Source organism: Solenopsis invicta, chromosome 3, assembly GCF_016802725.1.
Source record: "Solenopsis invicta isolate M01_SB chromosome 3, UNIL_Sinv_3.0, whole genome shotgun sequence".
Lineage (NCBI taxonomy): Eukaryota > Metazoa > Arthropoda > Insecta > Hymenoptera > Formicidae > Solenopsis > Solenopsis invicta.
In genome coordinates, this window is record NC_052666.1 from 8,276,253 (window position 1) to 8,295,569 (window position 19,317).

Here is a 19,317-nt window from a genome sequence, read left to right on the forward strand (position 1 = left end):
TTCATTCCTTAATATTATTCTTTATTTTAATCAGCAAATCAAGTCATGTTGATTTTTCGAAGCTCTTGTCTCGGCACATGCTCCTTGAGTTTGTTTATTATGTTACGAGGATAGAGGATGTACATCGCGGCTCATCACAATTTCTAATTTTTTGGTAACTAGATTTAATTGTGTCTTCTTTTTTTCGTTTGTTTCGGGAAAAAATTTGTAACATTATTATAATTATTGCGATTATTTTGTTCTCATAGACTTTTATACTGAGGATGACCGACATTAAAGGTCGAAACGTTTATCATTGGATTTATGCTGTTATTTATTTATTCGCACCTGACATCTTGCGTGGCTCTCAAGCTCAATTTTCCTCATCATTAATTTATTTAAGTGAGCCTTAATCTTTGACTAATTGTTTTAATTAACCCGAGCGTTACCATGGGTCCTCAATTCTCCGTATCTCCGCCTAAATTTTTTACTTTTATTAGAAATTGTTTCGGAAACCACACATGTTTCCTTTTAAATAAGTTTATCAAACTCAGCCGATCTTTGACATATTTATATATGCGAATCCGGTTTATCAAAGCGTGCTTGAAATATGATCTAACTCCGACACATTTGAACATCTATAGAAGACAGGCAAATATTTCATTGTTCCATAAGACCTCGTTTAACAGTCTTGACAGAATCAGTAATAACTTTATCAACATTGTATTAAGATTAGAACTAAGAGATGCGTACAAACATTTACATTTCTTAAGACATCAATTTTATAAGACCTCGAGGAGCGTATCGAATGTCCTCCCTCCACTGATCGAGAGTGATTTTTTCACCTTTCAAGAAAAAAGGAATGGTTGGTTGTGGCACAGGGAGACTTCTAGGATCGAAAAAAAGATTGATTGGTTGAGACAAAAAAAGCGTCAATTTTCTATTAACAAAATAGAACACATTAATTATGTTGCCAAGACTCCTAATGTATCTAACGAAAAAACAACTTTTTCGTTCCAACAGCTTACGCCTAGTGTTAACGAGACATTGCATAACATCCATGTTTCTCCCTTAGAATTTAGTCCTGAGACTCCTCTGGACACTTTACATAACAATTGGTTCACCAATCTAAGCGGTATTGATATCCCGAATGATGTCCGATACCTTTTACAACTAGGTGATCGTTTTGGTTTACCATTGTTGAATATAAACAGGGGGAAGATGTTGTTAGAATTTATCAAACACATTGAACACAACATCTCTAAATACAGGAAAAATATACATGACGCAATTAGAAACCGATCTGTATCGATCCTTGAGGGCCTGTTCCGCAGAGACCGTTCGCGAAATATTAATGACCAGCTAATTAAAGACTGGTTACGAACCACGAGTAGATTTGTTAGGGAGCATCCTAACATTTTGTTTACCAGGGCAGACAAGGGTAACATAACTGTTGCCCTTGACAGAAATGACTACATCTTGAGGATGGAAGGCATGCTCTCAGACGATTCTACTTACGTCAAATTATCCAAAGATCCGATTGTTATATTAACAAAAGAAGCGCGCTCCCTCCTCTCTAATTGGAAGGAGAAGGGTTTCATCGAACAACATTTATATAGGAGTATGTTAACAACGGACGGCATCTTACCGAGAGCCTATGGTCTGCCGAAGATCCATAAACCTAATATTCCATTAAGAATCATAATTTCTTCTATAAACAGTCCACTATACTCATTAGCTTATCATTTACATGAAATAATTTATAACAGTTTACCAGAAGCGGATAGTTTCATAAAAAACAGTGTCCATTTAGTTAATAAACTAAATGGCCTTTCCTTGAGATCAGATCACGTCTTATTGTCTTTGGACGTCGTGTCACTTTTCACCAATGTTCCAAAAGACTTAGCGGTGGAAAGCGTCACGTCCAGATGGGATTTGATTTCTAAAAATACTACTATTCCGCTCGTTGAATTTCTCAAAGCTCTTAATTTAATAATAGATTCTACATTTTTCAAATTTAATAATGTGTGCTACAAACAGATCTTCGGTTTGCCGATGGGTTCCCCGTTGTCTCCTATCTTGGCGGATTTAGTCTTGCAAGACTTGGAGTGCAAGGCGATTAAATCTCTCTCCTTTCATCTGCCATTTTACTATAGATATGTAGATGACATATTATTAGCAGCTCCTGTAAGCTTGTTACCGGACATTCTTGACACGTTCAATTCTATGCATGAACGCTTACAATTTACTATGGAGAGAGAGAGCGAGGGAAAAATCAGTTTTCTTGATGTCATGCTATTGAGGGTGAATGATAGAATTATTTTCGATCAGTATCGCAAACCAACGTTCTCGGGAAGATACTTGAATTTCTTCTCACATCATCCCTTGTGTCACAAAAAGGGTGTCATCTTCGGTATGGTTGACAAATTAATTTCTTTATCACATCCGCAATTTCATCGTAAGAACTTCATAATTTTAATCAATATCTTATTAGAAAATAATTATCCATTAAATTTTATTTTTGCCATGATTCATTGTAGACTCAAACACCTTTTTTATAGAGATGACAGTTGTGTTATGGATAAACATGTGAGAAGATTTTTTACGATCCCTTACATTGAGTCGGTATCAGAGAAATTCTCGTCTTTCTCATGTCAGTTTGATTGCAGTGTGGCGTTCACTATCCCTTCTAAATTGAATAAATTTATAACCACCGGTAAAGACCACATAGAGCGTCTTTCTTGTAATGACGTGGTCTATAAAATCAATTGTAAAGACTGCGATTCTTCTTACGTGGGACAGACTAAGCGTCAGCTAAAAACAAGAGTAAACGAACATAAAGCGGATATTAGAAAGGCCAGTTCTCCTTCGGTTATTTCGTCACATCGTATTTCTGAAAACCACGATTTTGATTGGGAGAACGTCGAAATTTTAGACAAAGAGCCTTCTTACGTAAAAAGATCTATATCCGAGATGTTACACATCAAAAATCAATCGCATGGACTCAACAAACAAAGTGATACCGAACTCCTCTCGGATGCGTATCTTCCTATTCTCGAACGTATTCCCCCTTCTTAGGTTTATCATCCCTCCTCTTTGTACTCTTTTCGTGCGGTCCGCCGAGGCCATCCCACTCGTTCGGTTCTTATTATTTGTATCTATTCCTTCCAAGATGTAACATCTTTCCTCATATTACTGTGACACGAGTTTTGGTGCCTAGAGGTATTTAGTATACAATTCTTTGTTTCGAGTATTATTTCTTATTTACTATTTTACATCTCTTGACTTGTACAGTTTTCTACTTTTTTTCCACATTTACTTAATTATTTAATTACAATATTTATTTTATTATTTATTTCTTAATTTTAATCTCCTGTTAATTATTTTTAATTACTAAATTCGTATTGTTGTTTGTTACAAGTTTAATATTCATTCCTTAATATTATTCTTTATTTTAATCAGCAAATCAAGTCATGTTGATTTTTCGAAGCTCTTGTCTCGGCACATGCTCCTTGAGTTTGTTTATTATGTTACGAGGATAGAGGATGTACATCGCGGCTCATCACAATTTCTAATTTTTTGGTAACTAGATTTAATTGTGTCTTCTTTTTTTCGTTTGTTTCGGGAAAAAATTTGTAACATTATTATAATTATTGCGATTATTTTGTTCTCATAGACTTTTATACTGAGGATGACCGACATTAAAGGTCGAAACGTTTATCATTGGATTTATGCTGTTATTTATTTATTCGCACCTGACATCTTGCGTGGCTCTCAAGCTCAATTTTCCTCATCATTAATTTATTTAAGTGAGCCTTAATCTTTGACTAATTGTTTTAATTAACCCGAGCGTTACCATGGGTCCTCAATTCTCCGTATCTCCGCCTAAATTTTTTACTTTTATTAGAAATTGTTTCGGAAACCACACATGTTTCCTTTTAAATAAGTTTATCAAACTCAGCCGATCTTTGACATATTTATATATGCGAATCCGGTTTATCAAAGCGTGCTTGAAATATGATCTAACTCCGACACATTTGAACATCTATAGAAGACAGGCAAATATTTCATTGTTCCATAAGACCTCGTTTAACAGTCTTGACAGAATCAGTAATAACTTTATCAACATTGTATTAAGATTAGAACTAAGAGATGCGTACAAACATTTACATTTCTTAAGACATCAATTTTATAAGACCTCGAGGAGCGTATCGAATGTCCTCCCTCCACTGATCGAGAGTGATTTTTTCACCTTTCAAGAAAAAAGGAATGGTTGGTTGTGGCACAGGGAGACTTCTAGGATCGAAAAAAAGATTGATTGGTTGAGACAAAAAAAGCGTCAATTTTCTATTAACAAAATAGAACACATTAATTATGTTGCCAAGACTCCTAATGTATCTAACGAAAAAACAACTTTTTCGTTCCAACAGCTTACGCCTAGTGTTAACGAGACATTGCATAACATCCATGTTTCTCCCTTAGAATTTAGTCCTGAGACTCCTCTGGACACTTTACATAACAATTGGTTCACCAATCTAAGCGGTATTGATATCCCGAATGATGTCCGATACCTTTTACAACTAGGTGATCGTTTTGGTTTACCATTGTTGAATATAAACAGGGGGAAGATGTTGTTAGAATTTATCAAACACATTGAACACAACATCTCTAAATACAGGAAAAATATACATGACGCAATTAGAAACCGATCTGTATCGATCCTTGAGGGCCTGTTCCGCAGAGACCGTTCGCGAAATATTAATGACCAGCTAATTAAAGACTGGTTACGAACCACGAGTAGATTTGTTAGGGAGCATCCTAACATTTTGTTTACCAGGGCAGACAAGGGTAACATAACTGTTGCCCTTGACAGAAATGACTACATCTTGAGGATGGAAGGCATGCTCTCAGACGATTCTACTTACGTCAAATTATCCAAAGATCCGATTGTTATATTAACAAAAGAAGCGCGCTCCCTCCTCTCTAATTGGAAGGAGAAGGGTTTCATCGAACAACATTTATATAGGAGTATGTTAACAACGGACGGCATCTTACCGAGAGCCTATGGTCTGCCGAAGATCCATAAACCTAATATTCCATTAAGAATCATAATTTCTTCTATAAACAGTCCACTATACTCATTAGCTTATCATTTACATGAAATAATTTATAACAGTTTACCAGAAGCGGATAGTTTCATAAAAAACAGTGTCCATTTAGTTAATAAACTAAATGGCCTTTCCTTGAGATCAGATCACGTCTTATTGTCTTTGGACGTCGTGTCACTTTTCACCAATGTTCCAAAAGACTTAGCGGTGGAAAGCGTCACGTCCAGATGGGATTTGATTTCTAAAAATACTACTATTCCGCTCGTTGAATTTCTCAAAGCTCTTAATTTAATAATAGATTCTACATTTTTCAAATTTAATAATGTGTGCTACAAACAGATCTTCGATTTGCCGATGGGTTCCCCGTTGTCTCCTATCTTGGCGGATTTAGTCTTGCAAGACTTGGAGTGCAAGGCGATTAAATCTCTCTCCTTTCATCTGCCATTTTACTATAGATATGTAGATGACATATTATTAGCAGCTCCTGTAAGCTTGTTACCGGACATTCTTGACACGTTCAATTCTATGCATGAACGCTTACAATTTACTATGGAGAGAGAGAGCGAGGGAAAAATCAGTTTTCTTGATGTCATGCTATTGAGGGTGAATGATAGAATTATTTTCGATCAGTATCGCAAACCAACGTTCTCGGGAAGATACTTGAATTTCTTCTCACATCATCCCTTGTGTCACAAAAAGGGTGTCATCTTCGGTATGGTTGACAAATTAATTTCTTTATCACATCCGCAATTTCATCGTAAGAACTTCATAATTTTAATCAATATCTTATTAGAAAATAATTATCCATTAAATTTTATTTTTGCCATGATTCATTGTAGACTCAAACACCTTTTTTATAGAGATGACAGTTGTGTTATGGATAAACATGTGAGAAGATTTTTTACGATCCCTTACATTGAGTCGGTATCAGAGAAATTCTCGTCTTTCTCATGTCAGTTTGATTGCAGTGTGGCGTTCACTATCCCTTCTAAATTGAATAAATTTATAACCACCGGTAAAGACCACATAGAGCGTCTTTCTTGTAATGACGTGGTCTATAAAATCAATTGTAAAGACTGCGATTCTTCTTACGTGGGACAGACTAAGCGTCAGCTAAAAACAAGAGTAAACGAACATAAAGCGGATATTAGAAAGGCCAGTTCTCCTTCGGTTATTTCGTCACATCGTATTTCTGAAAACCACGATTTTGATTGGGAGAACGTCGAAATTTTAGACAAAGAGCCTTCTTACGTAAAAAGATCTATATCCGAGATGTTACACATCAAAAATCAATCGCATGGACTCAACAAACAAAGTGATACCGAACTCCTCTCGGATGCGTATCTTCCTATTCTCGAAGGTATTCCCCCTTCTTAGGTTTATCATCCCTCCTCTTTGTACTCTTTTCGTGCGGTCCGCCGAGGCCATCCCACTCGTTCGGTTCTTATTATTTGTATCTATTCCTTCCAAGATGTAACATCTTTCCTCATATTACTGTGACACGAGTTTTGGTGCCTAGAGGTATTTAGTATACAATTCTTTGTTTCGAGTATTATTTCTTATTTACTATTTTACATCTCTTGACTTGTACAGTTTTCTACTTTTTTTCCACATTTACTTAATTATTTAATTACAATATTTATTTTATTATTTATTTCTTAATTTTAATCTCCTGTTAATTATTTTTAATTACTAAATTCGTATTGTTGTTTGTTACAAGTTTAATATTCATTCCTTAATATTATTCTTTATTTTAATCAGCAAATCAAGTCATGTTGATTTTTCGAAGCTCTTGTCTCGGCACATGCTCCTTGAGTTTGTTTATTATGTTACGAGGATAGAGGATGTACATCGCGGCTCATCACAATTTCTAATTTTTTGGTAACTAGATTTAATTGTGTCTTCTTTTTTTCGTTTGTTTCGGGAAAAAATTTGTAACATTATTATAATTATTGCGATTATTTTGTTCTCATAGACTTTTATACTGAGGATGACCGACATTAAAGGTCGAAACGTTTATCATTGGATTTATGCTGTTATTTATTTATTCGCATCTGACATCTTGCGTGGCTCTCAAGCTCAATTTTCCTCATCATTAATTTATTTAAGTGAGCCTTAATCTTTGACTAATTGTTTTAATTAACCCGAGCGTTACCATGGGTCCTCAATTCTCCGTATCTCCGCCTAAATTTTTTACTTTTATTAGAAATTGTTTCGGAAACCACACATGTTTCCTTTTAAATAAGTTTATCAAACTCAGCCGATCTTTGACATATTTATATATGCGAATCCGGTTTATCAAAGCGTGCTTGAAATATGATCTAACTCCGACACATTTGAACATCTATAGAAGACAGGCAAATATTTCATTGTTCCATAAGACCTCGTTTAACAGTCTTGACAGAATCAGTAATAACTTTATCAACATTGTATTAAGATTAGAACTAAGAGATGCGTACAAACATTTACATTTCTTAAGACATCAATTTTATAAGACCTCGAGGAGCGTATCGAATGTCCTCCCTCCACTGATCGAGAGTGATTTTTTCACCTTTCAAGAAAAAAGGAATGGTTGGTTGTGGCACAGGGAGACTTCTAGGATCGAAAAAAAGATTGATTGGTTGAGACAAAAAAAGCGTCAATTTTCTATTAACAAAATAGAACACATTAATTATGTTGCCAAGACTCCTAATGTATCTAACGAAAAAACAACTTTTTCGTTCCAACAGCTTACGCCTAGTGTTAACGAGACATTGCATAACATCCATGTTTCTCCCTTAGAATTTAGTCCTGAGACTCCTCTGGACACTTTACATAACAATTGGTTCACCAATCTAAGCGGTATTGATATCCCGAATGATGTCCGATACCTTTTACAACTAGGTGATCGTTTTGGTTTACCATTGTTGAATATAAACAGGGGGAAGATGTTGTTAGAATTTATCAAACACATTGAACACAACATCTCTAAATACAGGAAAAATATACATGACGCAATTAGAAACCGATCTGTATCGATCCTTGAGGGCCTGTTCCGCAGAGACCGTTCGCGAAATATTAATGACCAGCTAATTAAAGACTGGTTACGAACCACGAGTAGATTTGTTAGGGAGCATCCTAACATTTTGTTTACCAGGGCAGACAAGGGTAACATAACTGTTGCCCTTGACAGAAATGACTACATCTTGAGGATGGAAGGCATGCTCTCAGACGATTCTACTTACGTCAAATTATCCAAAGATCCGATTGTTATATTAACAAAAGAAGCGCGCTCCCTCCTCTCTAATTGGAAGGAGAAGGGTTTCATCGAACAACATTTATATAGGAGTATGTTAACAACGGACGGCATCTTACCGAGAGCCTATGGTCTGCCGAAGATCCATAAACCTAATATTCCATTAAGAATCATAATTTCTTCTATAAACAGTCCACTATACTCATTAGCTTATCATTTACATGAAATAATTTATAACAGTTTACCAGAAGCGGATAGTTTCATAAAAAACAGTGTCCATTTAGTTAATAAACTAAATGGCCTTTCCTTGAGATCAGATCACGTCTTATTGTCTTTGGACGTCGTGTCACTTTTCACCAATGTTCCAAAAGACTTAGCGGTGGAAAGCGTCACGTCCAGATGGGATTTGATTTCTAAAAATACTACTATTCCGCTCGTTGAATTTCTCAAAGCTCTTAATTTAATAATAGATTCTACATTTTTCAAATTTAATAATGTGTGCTACAAACAGATCTTCGATTTGCCGATGGGTTCCCCGTTGTCTCCTATCTTGGCGGATTTAGTCTTGCAAGACTTGGAGTGCAAGGCGATTAAATCTCTCTCCTTTCATCTGCCATTTTACTATAGATATGTAGATGACATATTATTAGCAGCTCCTGTAAGCTTGTTACCGGACATTCTTGACACGTTCAATTCTATGCATGAACGCTTACAATTTACTATGGAGAGAGAGAGCGAGGGAAAAATCAGTTTTCTTGATGTCATGCTATTGAGGGTGAATGATAGAATTATTTTCGATCAGTATCGCAAACCAACGTTCTCGGGAAGATACTTGAATTTCTTCTCACATCATCCCTTGTGTCACGAAAAGGGTGTCATCTTCGGTATGGTTGACAAATTAATTTCTTTATCACATCCGCAATTTCATCGTAAGAACTTCATAATTTTAATCAATATCTTATTAGAAAATAATTATCCATTAAATTTTATTTTTGCCATGATTCATTGTAGACTCAAACACCTTTTTTATAGAGATGACAGTTGTGTTATGGATAAACATGTGAGAAGATTTTTTACGATCCCTTACATTGAGTCGGTATCAGAGAAATTCTCGTCTTTCTCATGTCAGTTTGATTGCAGTGTGGCGTTCACTATCCCTTCTAAATTGAATAAATTTATAACCACCGGTAAAGACCACATAGAGCGTCTTTCTTGTAATGACGTGGTCTATAAAATCAATTGTAAAGACTGCGATTCTTCTTACGTGGGACAGACTAAGCGTCAGCTAAAAACAAGAGTAAACGAACATAAAGCGGATATTAGAAAGGCCAGTTCTCCTTCGGTTATTTCGTCACATCGTATTTCTGAAAACCACGATTTTGATTGGGAGAACGTCGAAATTTTAGACAAAGAGCCTTCTTACGTAAAAAGATCTATATCCGAGATGTTACACATCAAAAATCAATCGCATGGACTCAACAAACAAAGTGATACCGAACTCCTCTCGGATGCGTATCTTCCTATTCTCGAACGTATTCCCCCTTCTTAGGTTTATCATCCCTCCTCTTTGTACTCTTTTCGTGCGGTCCGCCGAGGCCATCCCACTCGTTCGGTTCTTATTATTTGTATCTATTCCTTCCAAGATGTAACATCTTTCCTCATATTACTGTGACACGAGTTTTGGTGCCTAGAGGTATTTAGTATACAATTCTTTGTTTCGAGTATTATTTCTTATTTACTATTTTACATCTCTTGACTTGTACAGTTTTCTACTTTTTTTCCACATTTACTTAATTATTTAATTACAATATTTATTTTATTATTTATTTCTTAATTTTAATCTCCTGTTAATTATTTTTAATTACTAAATTCGTATTGTTGTTTGTTACAAGTTTAATATTCATTCCTTAATATTATTCTTTATTTTAATCAGCAAATCAAGTCATGTTGATTTTTCGAAGCTCTTGTCTCGGCACATGCTCCTTGAGTTTGTTTATTATGTTACGAGGATAGAGGATGTACATCGCGGCTCATCACAATTTCTAATTTTTTGGTAACTAGATTTAATTGTGTCTTCTTTTTTTCGTTTGTTTCGGGAAAAAAATTTGTAACATTATTATAATTATTGCGATTATTTTGTTCTCATAGACTTTTATACTGAGGATGACCGACATTAAAGGTCGAAACGTTTATCATTGGATTTATGCTGTTATTTATTTATTTGCACCTGACATCTTGCGTGGCTCTCAAGCTCAATTTTCCTCATCATTAATTTATTTAAGTGAGCCTTAATCTTTGACTAATTGTTTTAATTAACCCGAGCGTTACCATGGGTCCTCAATTCTCCGTATCTCCGCCTAAATTTTTTACTTTTATTAGAAATTGTTTCGGAAACCACACATGTTTCCTTTTAAATAAGTTTATCAAACTCAGCCGATCTTTGACATATTTATATATGCGAATCCGGTTTATCAAAGCGTGCTTGAAATATGATCTAACTCCGACACATTTGAACATCTATAGAAGACAGGCAAATATTTCATTGTTCCATAAGACCTCGTTTAACAGTCTTGACAGAATCAGTAATAACTTTATCAACATTGTATTAAGATTAGAACTAAGAGATGCGTACAAACATTTACATTTCTTAAGACATCAATTTTATAAGACCTCGAGGAGCGTATCGAATGTCCTCCCTCCACTGATCGAGAGTGATTTTTTCACCTTTCAAGAAAAAAGGAATGGTTGGTTGTGGCACAGGGAGACTTCTAGGATCGAAAAAAAGATTGATTGGTTGAGACAAAAAAAGCGTCAATTTTCTATTAACAAAATAGAACACATTAATTATGTTGCCAAGACTCCTAATGTATCTAACGAAAAAACAACTTTTTCGTTCCAACAGCTTACGCCTAGTGTTAACGAGACATTGCATAACATCCATGTTTCTCCCTTAGAATTTAGTCCTGAGACTCCTCTGGACACTTTACATAACAATTGGTTCACCAATCTAAGCGGTATTGATATCCCGAATGATGTCCGATACCTTTTACAACTAGGTGATCGTTTTGGTTTACCATTGTTGAATATAAACAGGGGGAAGATGTTGTTAGAATTTATCAAACACATTGAACACAACATCTCTAAATACAGGAAAAATATACATGACGCAATTAGAAACCGATCTGTATCGATCCTTGAGGGCCTGTTCCGCAGAGACCGTTCGCGAAATATTAATGACCAGCTAATTAAAGACTGGTTACGAACCACGAGTAGATTTGTTAGGGAGCATCCTAACATTTTGTTTACCAGGGCAGACAAGGGTAACATAACTGTTGCCCTTGACAGAAATGACTACATCTTGAGGATGGAAGGCATGCTCTCAGACGATTCTACTTACGTCAAATTATCCAAAGATCCGATTGTTATATTAACAAAAGAAGCGCGCTCCCTCCTCTCTAATTGGAAGGAGAAGGGTTTCATCGAACAACATTTATATAGGAGTATGTTAACAACGGACGGCATCTTACCGAGAGCCTATGGTCTGCCGAAGATCCATAAACCTAATATTCCATTAAGAATCATAATTTCTTCTATAAACAGTCCACTATACTCATTAGCTTATCATTTACATGAAATAATTTATAACAGTTTACCAGAAGCTGATAGTTTCATAAAAAACAGTGTCCATTTAGTTAATAAACTAAATGGCCTTTCCTTGAGATCAGATCACGTCTTATTGTCTTTGGACGTCGTGTCACTTTTCACCAATGTTCCAAAAGACTTAGCGGTGGAAAGCGTCACGTCCAGATGGGATTTGATTTCTAAAAATACTACTATTCCGCTCGTTGAATTTCTCAAAGCTCTTAATTTAATAATAGATTCTACATTTTTCAAATTTAATAATGTGTGCTACAAACAGATCTTCGGTTTGCCGATGGGTTCCCCGTTGTCTCCTATCTTGGCGGATTTAGTCTTGCAAGACTTGGAGTGCAAGGCGATTAAATCTCTCTCCTTTCATCTGCCATTTTACTATAGATATGTAGATGACATATTATTAGCAGCTCCTGTAAGCTTGTTACCGGACATTCTTGACACGTTCAATTCTATGCATGAACGCTTACAATTTACTATGGAGAGAGAGAGCGAGGGAAAAATCAGTTTTCTTGATGTCATGCTATTGAGGGTGAATGATAGAATTATTTTCGATCAGTATCGCAAACCAACGTTCTCGGGAAGATACTTGAATTTCTTCTCACATCATCCCTTGTGTCACAAAAAGGGTGTCATCTTCGGTATGGTTGACAAATTAATTTCTTTATCACATCCGCAATTTCATCGTAAGAACTTCATAATTTTAATCAATATCTTATTAGAAAATAATTATCCATTAAATTTTATTTTTGCCATGATTCATTGTAGACTCAAACACCTTTTTTATAGAGATGACAGTTGTGTTATGGATAAACATGTGAGAAGATTTTTTACGATCCCTTACATTGAGTCGGTATCAGAGAAATTCTCGTCTTTCTCATGTCAGTTTGATTGCAGTGTGGCGTTCACTATCCCTTCTAAATTGAATAAATTTATAACCACCGGTAAAGACCACATAGAGCGTCTTTCTTGTAATGACGTGGTCTATAAAATCAATTGTAAAGACTGCGATTCTTCTTACGTGGGACAGACTAAGCGTCAGCTAAAAACAAGAGTAAACGAACATAAAGCGGATATTAGAAAGGCCAGTTCTCCTTCGGTTATTTCGTCACATCGTATTTCTGAAAACCACGATTTTGATTGGGAGAACGTCGAAATTTTAGACAAAGAGCCTTCTTACGTAAAAAGATCTATATCCGAGATGTTACACATCAAAAATCAATCGCATGGACTCAACAAACAAAGTGATACCGAACTCCTCTCGGATGCGTATCTTCCTATTCTCGAACGTATTCCCCCTTCTTAGGTTTATCATCCCTCCTCTTTGTACTCTTTTCGTGCGGTCCGCCGAGGCCATCCCACTCGTTCGGTTCTTATTATTTGTATCTATTCCTTCCAAGATGTAACATCTTTCCTCATATTACTGTGACACGAGTTTTGGTGCCTAGAGGTATTTAGTATACAATTCTTTGTTTCGAGTATTATTTCTTATTTACTATTTTACATCTCTTGACTTGTACAGTTTTCTACTTTTTTTCCACATTTACTTAATTATTTAATTACAATATTTATTTTATTATTTATTTCTTAATTTTAATCTCCTGTTAATTATTTTTAATTACTAAATTCGTATTGTTGTTTGTTACAAGTTTAATATTCATTCCTTAATATTATTCTTTATTTTAATCAGCAAATCAAGTCATGTTGATTTTTCGAAGCTCTTGTCTCGGCACATGCTCCTTGAGTTTGTTTATTATGTTACGAGGATAGAGGATGTACATCGCGGCTCATCACAATTTCTAATTTTTTGGTAACTAGATTTAATTGTGTCTTCTTTTTTTCGTTTGTTTCGGGAAAAAAATTTGTAACATTATTATAATTATTGCGATTATTTTGTTCTCATAGACTTTTATACTGAGGATGACCGACATTAAAGGTCGAAACGTTTATCATTGGATTTATGCTGTTATTTATTTATTCGCACCTGACATCTTGCGTGGCTCTCAAGCTCAATTTTCCTCATCATTAATATATATATATATTTATTTAAAAAACTTTATTATATTTACAACTGTTTTGATATTACATAAATTATAGATATTTGGCTTCTGGCGACTCAATAGTGTCAATATCTTATCAATACTTATTAGGATGTACAACAGTAAGCAATATTATATCTGAAACATGCGATTTGGAATGAGTTATGCCGAATTGTCCTTCCACCTTCTTTATCAAAAGAAGATTGCAAAAATATTGCAGCAGACTTTGATCAACGATGCGATTTCCCTCATTGTATCGGTGCTATTGATGGAAAACACATTGTTATTCAAGTATTTATTTCAACAATATTATCATATATACAATATATAAATATATATTTCATTGTTATTATATTATACTTTTTCAGTGGCCTAATAATGCTGGTTCCATGTATTATAATTATAAAGCCATAGTATCGTTTTAATGGCAGTATGCGATGCTAATGTTTACATTTGTTGACATTGGAGCCTATGGTAGACGCAGCGATGGTGGAATTTTTAAAGAATGCCAATTTGGCAAAAAATTTGAACAAAATAAAATGAACGTGCCAGATACAGAGGATATTTCTAGAATGGTCCCAAATTGCCGTATTGCCTTGTTGCAGATGAAACATTTCCTTTAAAAGAATATTTGCTTCGACCATACCCAGGAAGGGGCGGGCTGACTAAAGAGAAAAATATATTCAATTATCGACTAAGTCGTGCCAGACGAGTGATTAAAAATACATTTGGTATTCTTGCCTGTCAATGGCGAATACTGAGAAAGCCAATAATTAGCAAAGTAGAAACTGTTGAAAGAATTGTGCAAAGCATTGTGTGTTTGCATAATTGGTTACGAAAACAGGACATAAACAAAAATGAATACATAACTACAAGTATGATCGATCATGACGGTTCTAATGGTTTTATACCTGGTTCTTGAAGAATGGTTGTTGAAAACGGTTCTGCTTATCGTGAGGTACAAAGAGCAGAGGCATATATGAGTACTCAGAAACGTATAGAAGTGCAAAAAAAATTTTGCAAATATTTTAATAATGACGGATCTGTACCATGGCAAGATAATTATGCTTAATTGTAAAATACACAAAGTGATTTGTAAGTAGATATAAAAAATTTAATAGGATTTTCTTGGCTTATTTTTAATTAATTTTAATTTTATTAGCTTATTTTATAAAAAAAAAGATTCTATATAGACCCAAATGTATGTTTCATATTCTTATTATATTATTCATTTTCTGTAAATGTTAAAATAAATGACTTCGATAAAACATTTGTTTAGTTTTTTTAAATACCAACTTTTTATTCTTGTAATACATAACTCGTAAATAACTCGCAATTCAATAGTATAAAGTAAAAAAGTATAAAATAAGACATGCTTAACATAATTAAAGCATTTAAAAACAAACATTAAATAAAACTTTGTGCTTTAAACTTTTCAAAACAAAAACTTTAAGTAATAATTACTGAGTATTTGATAAATCTTTTACGAGATCGTAAGTAAATTGAAAAATTCTTTGTGCTGCATCATCTAACACTTGTGGTGGAAGTTTCCTTAATCGTCTCTCAACTACAGACACAATTGCGTCCACATCATCGTCTTGTGGAGGAGCAGGTAAAGCAATCGGTGGCTGCATATTTCTTTGGCAAAAAGCATCAGCAATTCTATTAATTGCTGTAGAATTGTCTCCCTTTTTATTCTTGCCTTTCCTATTGCGTTCTAAAAAATGTATAATATAAAATATAATATATATGTATATACATAACACATATTCACTAAAAAAAAAAAAAAAAGTAGAAAAGATTGAATAGATAAAAAATTGAATGACACATACTTTGCTGTCTATTTTGTTCCCAATCTTCAATACTAATGTCAATTGATTCTTCTGCATCTTCAAAATTAGTATCTGTTGAATCTTCCGTGTTTAATGACACATTTGATTTGGTTCTGTTAACATTTGTAAAACAGTGTTACATATTTAAAATGTATAAATATTTTGCTGTTGAAAATTAAAAAATGCTGATATTTTTATATTGCTCTGGAAGAATGTAATAACATACGCTTTTTGCAAACAAGAATCACGCAAAAATGATAAATTATCGTAATGTTACCACTTGCTTTTCTTAGCGGGTCTTTCGAATCCACTCGCTAATGATTCACTACTAATAATTCTTCTGTATGTATCATGTAGTGATTTGAACTTGGTTTTAGCCTCGATATCTGACAGTTTACTTAGAAAACATTTTATCTCATTAATGATTTTATTAATGAAATCTCAGTTTGATATTATTCTTATAATAATTTCATTATTTTAACTGAATTGCCAATTTGAATTACCATTTAAGGCTTCGGAAACTTCTTTCCATAATTGTGCAACCGCTTTTCTGCTGCGACAAGATAAATCAATTTGTGGATTCCACAAAGCTTCGTGCATGAACTTCTAAAATTAATTGTTCCTCGATTTGCAGTAAATTCTCCTTTTCTGCAATATTTAACTTTTTTCTTATGTTTTTTCTTTTATTCGTTGATTCCAAATCTTCTTGAACTATAATTTCTGAATCGTTAACTAGATTACGCCTTAATATAGTTCCATCTGCTACAAATTATTATAAAATATTATAAGAAATACTTTTAAATAAGATAATAATCATTTACACGAATTTTACTTACTACATATTGGATAAAAACAATTGTTTTTATCCAAGTGGCACTTATCGAAGCCTTGAAGGCATATGTGATTACCAACCTCATTCATGTTGCATATGGTTTCACATAACCCACAAGTTGCAACTATGTTTATCTGACACACATTAATCACAATTGAAAACAATAAGGAAACAATTATTTCATGCTGCAGAAGAATATATTATATATATATATATATATATATATATATATATATATATATATATATATACTTACTTCTACATTTTCGTTTGTAGATTGTTGTAAAAGTATTTTCCAAATGATACATGTTCGACAAATGGTTTCCAACTAACTTTAAAAAAAAAAAGTAAAGCGTCGTAAATCTGTTGTACAGATCCAAATTCATAAACGTTCTCAAACTTATTCTGAAATTAACGACTGTGAATTCGGATCTTAGGTTACATGACGCTTATTAAAGAAACAAACCAAAATGAAGGTTATGTATTGTAATATCGACTTCGTGGCAGCACTGTTTACATCGCAGAGCATTTCAGCGTCAAACGCTTGTAGTTGGAACTGTTCCACCTACAAAATTTTAGCCGCTAAAATAAGAGCGACAAATTTGTCGCTCGAAACGGCTGATTCGAGCGGCTCGTGAAATCGCACCTATAGAATGTAATTTTTTGTTTACTTTTTGTTTTGCTCTATCGAGGGAACGGAGAGGTGATAGCGCTTTGGCTTACGAGACGGATTTTGGACAGGACTGATATTTTATAAAATTAAAATGATGTATTTGACAATTTATGCAAAAATATTATAGGCCTCAAAATCCGCTTTAACTAAAAAAAGGCATTTTTTATTATTTCTTCATTTATTCATTCGTATATCAAGTCTAATATCCTATTTATTATTGTATTATTTTTCAAAATCAATAACAAACGCGCACATACGCATACACATAAAATCATTATTAATATTGAAAAAAAATACAAGTGTATAATACAATGTACAAGTATACACAATAATATAAAAAAAGAGACCAATGACGGATGTGTGTGATGCATATCATTTTCCGTAGAAAAGCTGTAAATCATTAATTTTTGAGAATGCTCTTTTTATTTTCAAAAGTTTTATAATTTCTGAATGTAGGCAACAAATTATTCAAATCATTAAAGCAAAAAACACAATTGTTTAATTGTGACAAAATAAGATGCCATGTTCACGCAGCCTCAGTCTTAAATTCTCCTGCGAAAATTTACGACATAATTTGGCATGATTTTAAAAGATCTGTAGTTGTATGTAAGTTATAAAAAGAATTCTGACGATAAACATTGCTTTTAAAATTTTTTAATTTTTTACGAGAAATAAAAATAAAATGCAGAACGGTTTTTCATACTTCTGTGTGTTTAAAAATGTATCTCATATAGTAATGAACGTATTAAATTATTCTTTAAAGTTATAAATGTCAATATTATTAATTGTTAAACAACAAATTTTTATCGTCTGAAAAAGACATCCATGGAAACATAGGTTTGTAAGATACTGCACTTTACAGCAAATCGATAAATAGTCAGCGTTCACTTTTTCTTCGTTTGTTCATGGAGTTGGGTGGTCAGGATGAAAATTAGAAATAACTCACTGCCTTCGTATATAGCACAAGATGTCACGAGCGTATTTATTGTCTTGCTCAAATAGATTTGCAGTAACTACAATAATTATTTTTGCCGGACGCGAATGTATTGATGGTTAACTGATCGGAAACCGAAATGGGGAGAGCAGTTGTTCACGACACTTTACGCGCGTGGTACGTCGTATCTTTTGCACAATTCGAATTAAGTTTCCTGAAGAGCCGCGTAATGAATAATTTAATTTAATAATAATGAGAATAATTAATGTGAGCGGAGGAGGTCTTACTTCGCCCCGAAGCTCTCTCACTCTATCCAACAAAGACTCGAATTTTTAATCCCGACTTTCTTACACGTGCACATTTGTACCGCGCTTTCGATACTCTCCTCGATCCTGCTCCCTTTCCTCGTCACCTGGCGTTCTGCGCCCTCGCTTCCTTTGTGACCCATTCGGCAACTATTCGCTATCATACTCCTTATAGCTTGCTCAATAATAGTTATACTTGAGATTCTCTTACAGTTTGTTTAAATTTTGAGAGTTTGATGCATTAAAGAATAATTGTCATACAGTTCTGAAAATACTTAGCTATTTTTCAAAGAATTTCGATTGTCAATTATTTATTAAAAAATTTCACAAGAATATGAGTGAGACGCTAGCTGAATTTTTAAAATATTTACAGTTTTGTGATGTTTTTCTTGTAATTCTAAATGCATCTTTATGCTTTACAAAGAGTTCTAATAATGTAAACAATTTGTTTACATTAAAAAAATAGTAATTATTTTAAAAAGCCGAATTGTTCCATATGTGTGCGTGCGTGAGGGCGTGTGTCAACATCTGATCGATATAACTGGAAATATTGTGCTTTTTTGAAAGATACAATTTTTTTAAAAATAAACAAATTGTTTTTATTATCACAATTTTTTGGAAAGCATTAAAATATATCTAAAACTACTCGATAATTATCACTGAGCTGTCAGAACTGTTGAAAATCGTCAACATGTATTGCATGTCCTATGAAATTAGGCTTTTATGAGA

The 19,317-nt window shown here is 33.8% G+C and overlaps 1 protein-coding gene across 1 annotated transcript; it reads right to left on the reverse strand.

Moving 5' to 3' along the window:
* Nucleotides 1-15,457: 15,457 nt before the first annotated feature.
* LOC105206514 lies at nucleotides 15,458-18,752 on the reverse strand. Its single transcript, XM_039447517.1, has 3 exons — nucleotides 18,592-18,752; nucleotides 15,845-15,957; nucleotides 15,458-15,729 (listed from the first exon to the last, which is right to left on the reverse strand). The coding sequence occupies exons 1-3, from the start codon at nucleotides 18,750-18,752 to the stop codon at nucleotides 15,473-15,475; spliced, it is 531 nt and encodes a 176-aa protein (XP_039303451.1). The 3' UTR covers nucleotides 15,458-15,472.
* Nucleotides 18,753-19,317: the final 565 nt, after the last annotated feature.

Bases quoted from the DNA above. Each gene is read 5' to 3' on its own strand.
- LOC105206514 (XM_039447517.1), bottom strand. From the start codon at position 18,752: ATGATAGCGAATAGTTGCCGAATGGGTCACAAAGGAAGCGAGGGCGCA. The intron at 15,958-18,591 runs GTGAGAGAGCTT...AAATGTTAACAG, and splicing joins TCGAGTCTTTGTTGGATAGA to AACCAAATCAAATGTGTCAT. The intron at 15,730-15,844 runs GTATGTGTCATT...TACATTTTTTAG, and splicing joins GGAACAAAATAGACAGCAAA to AACGCAATAGGAAAGGCAAG.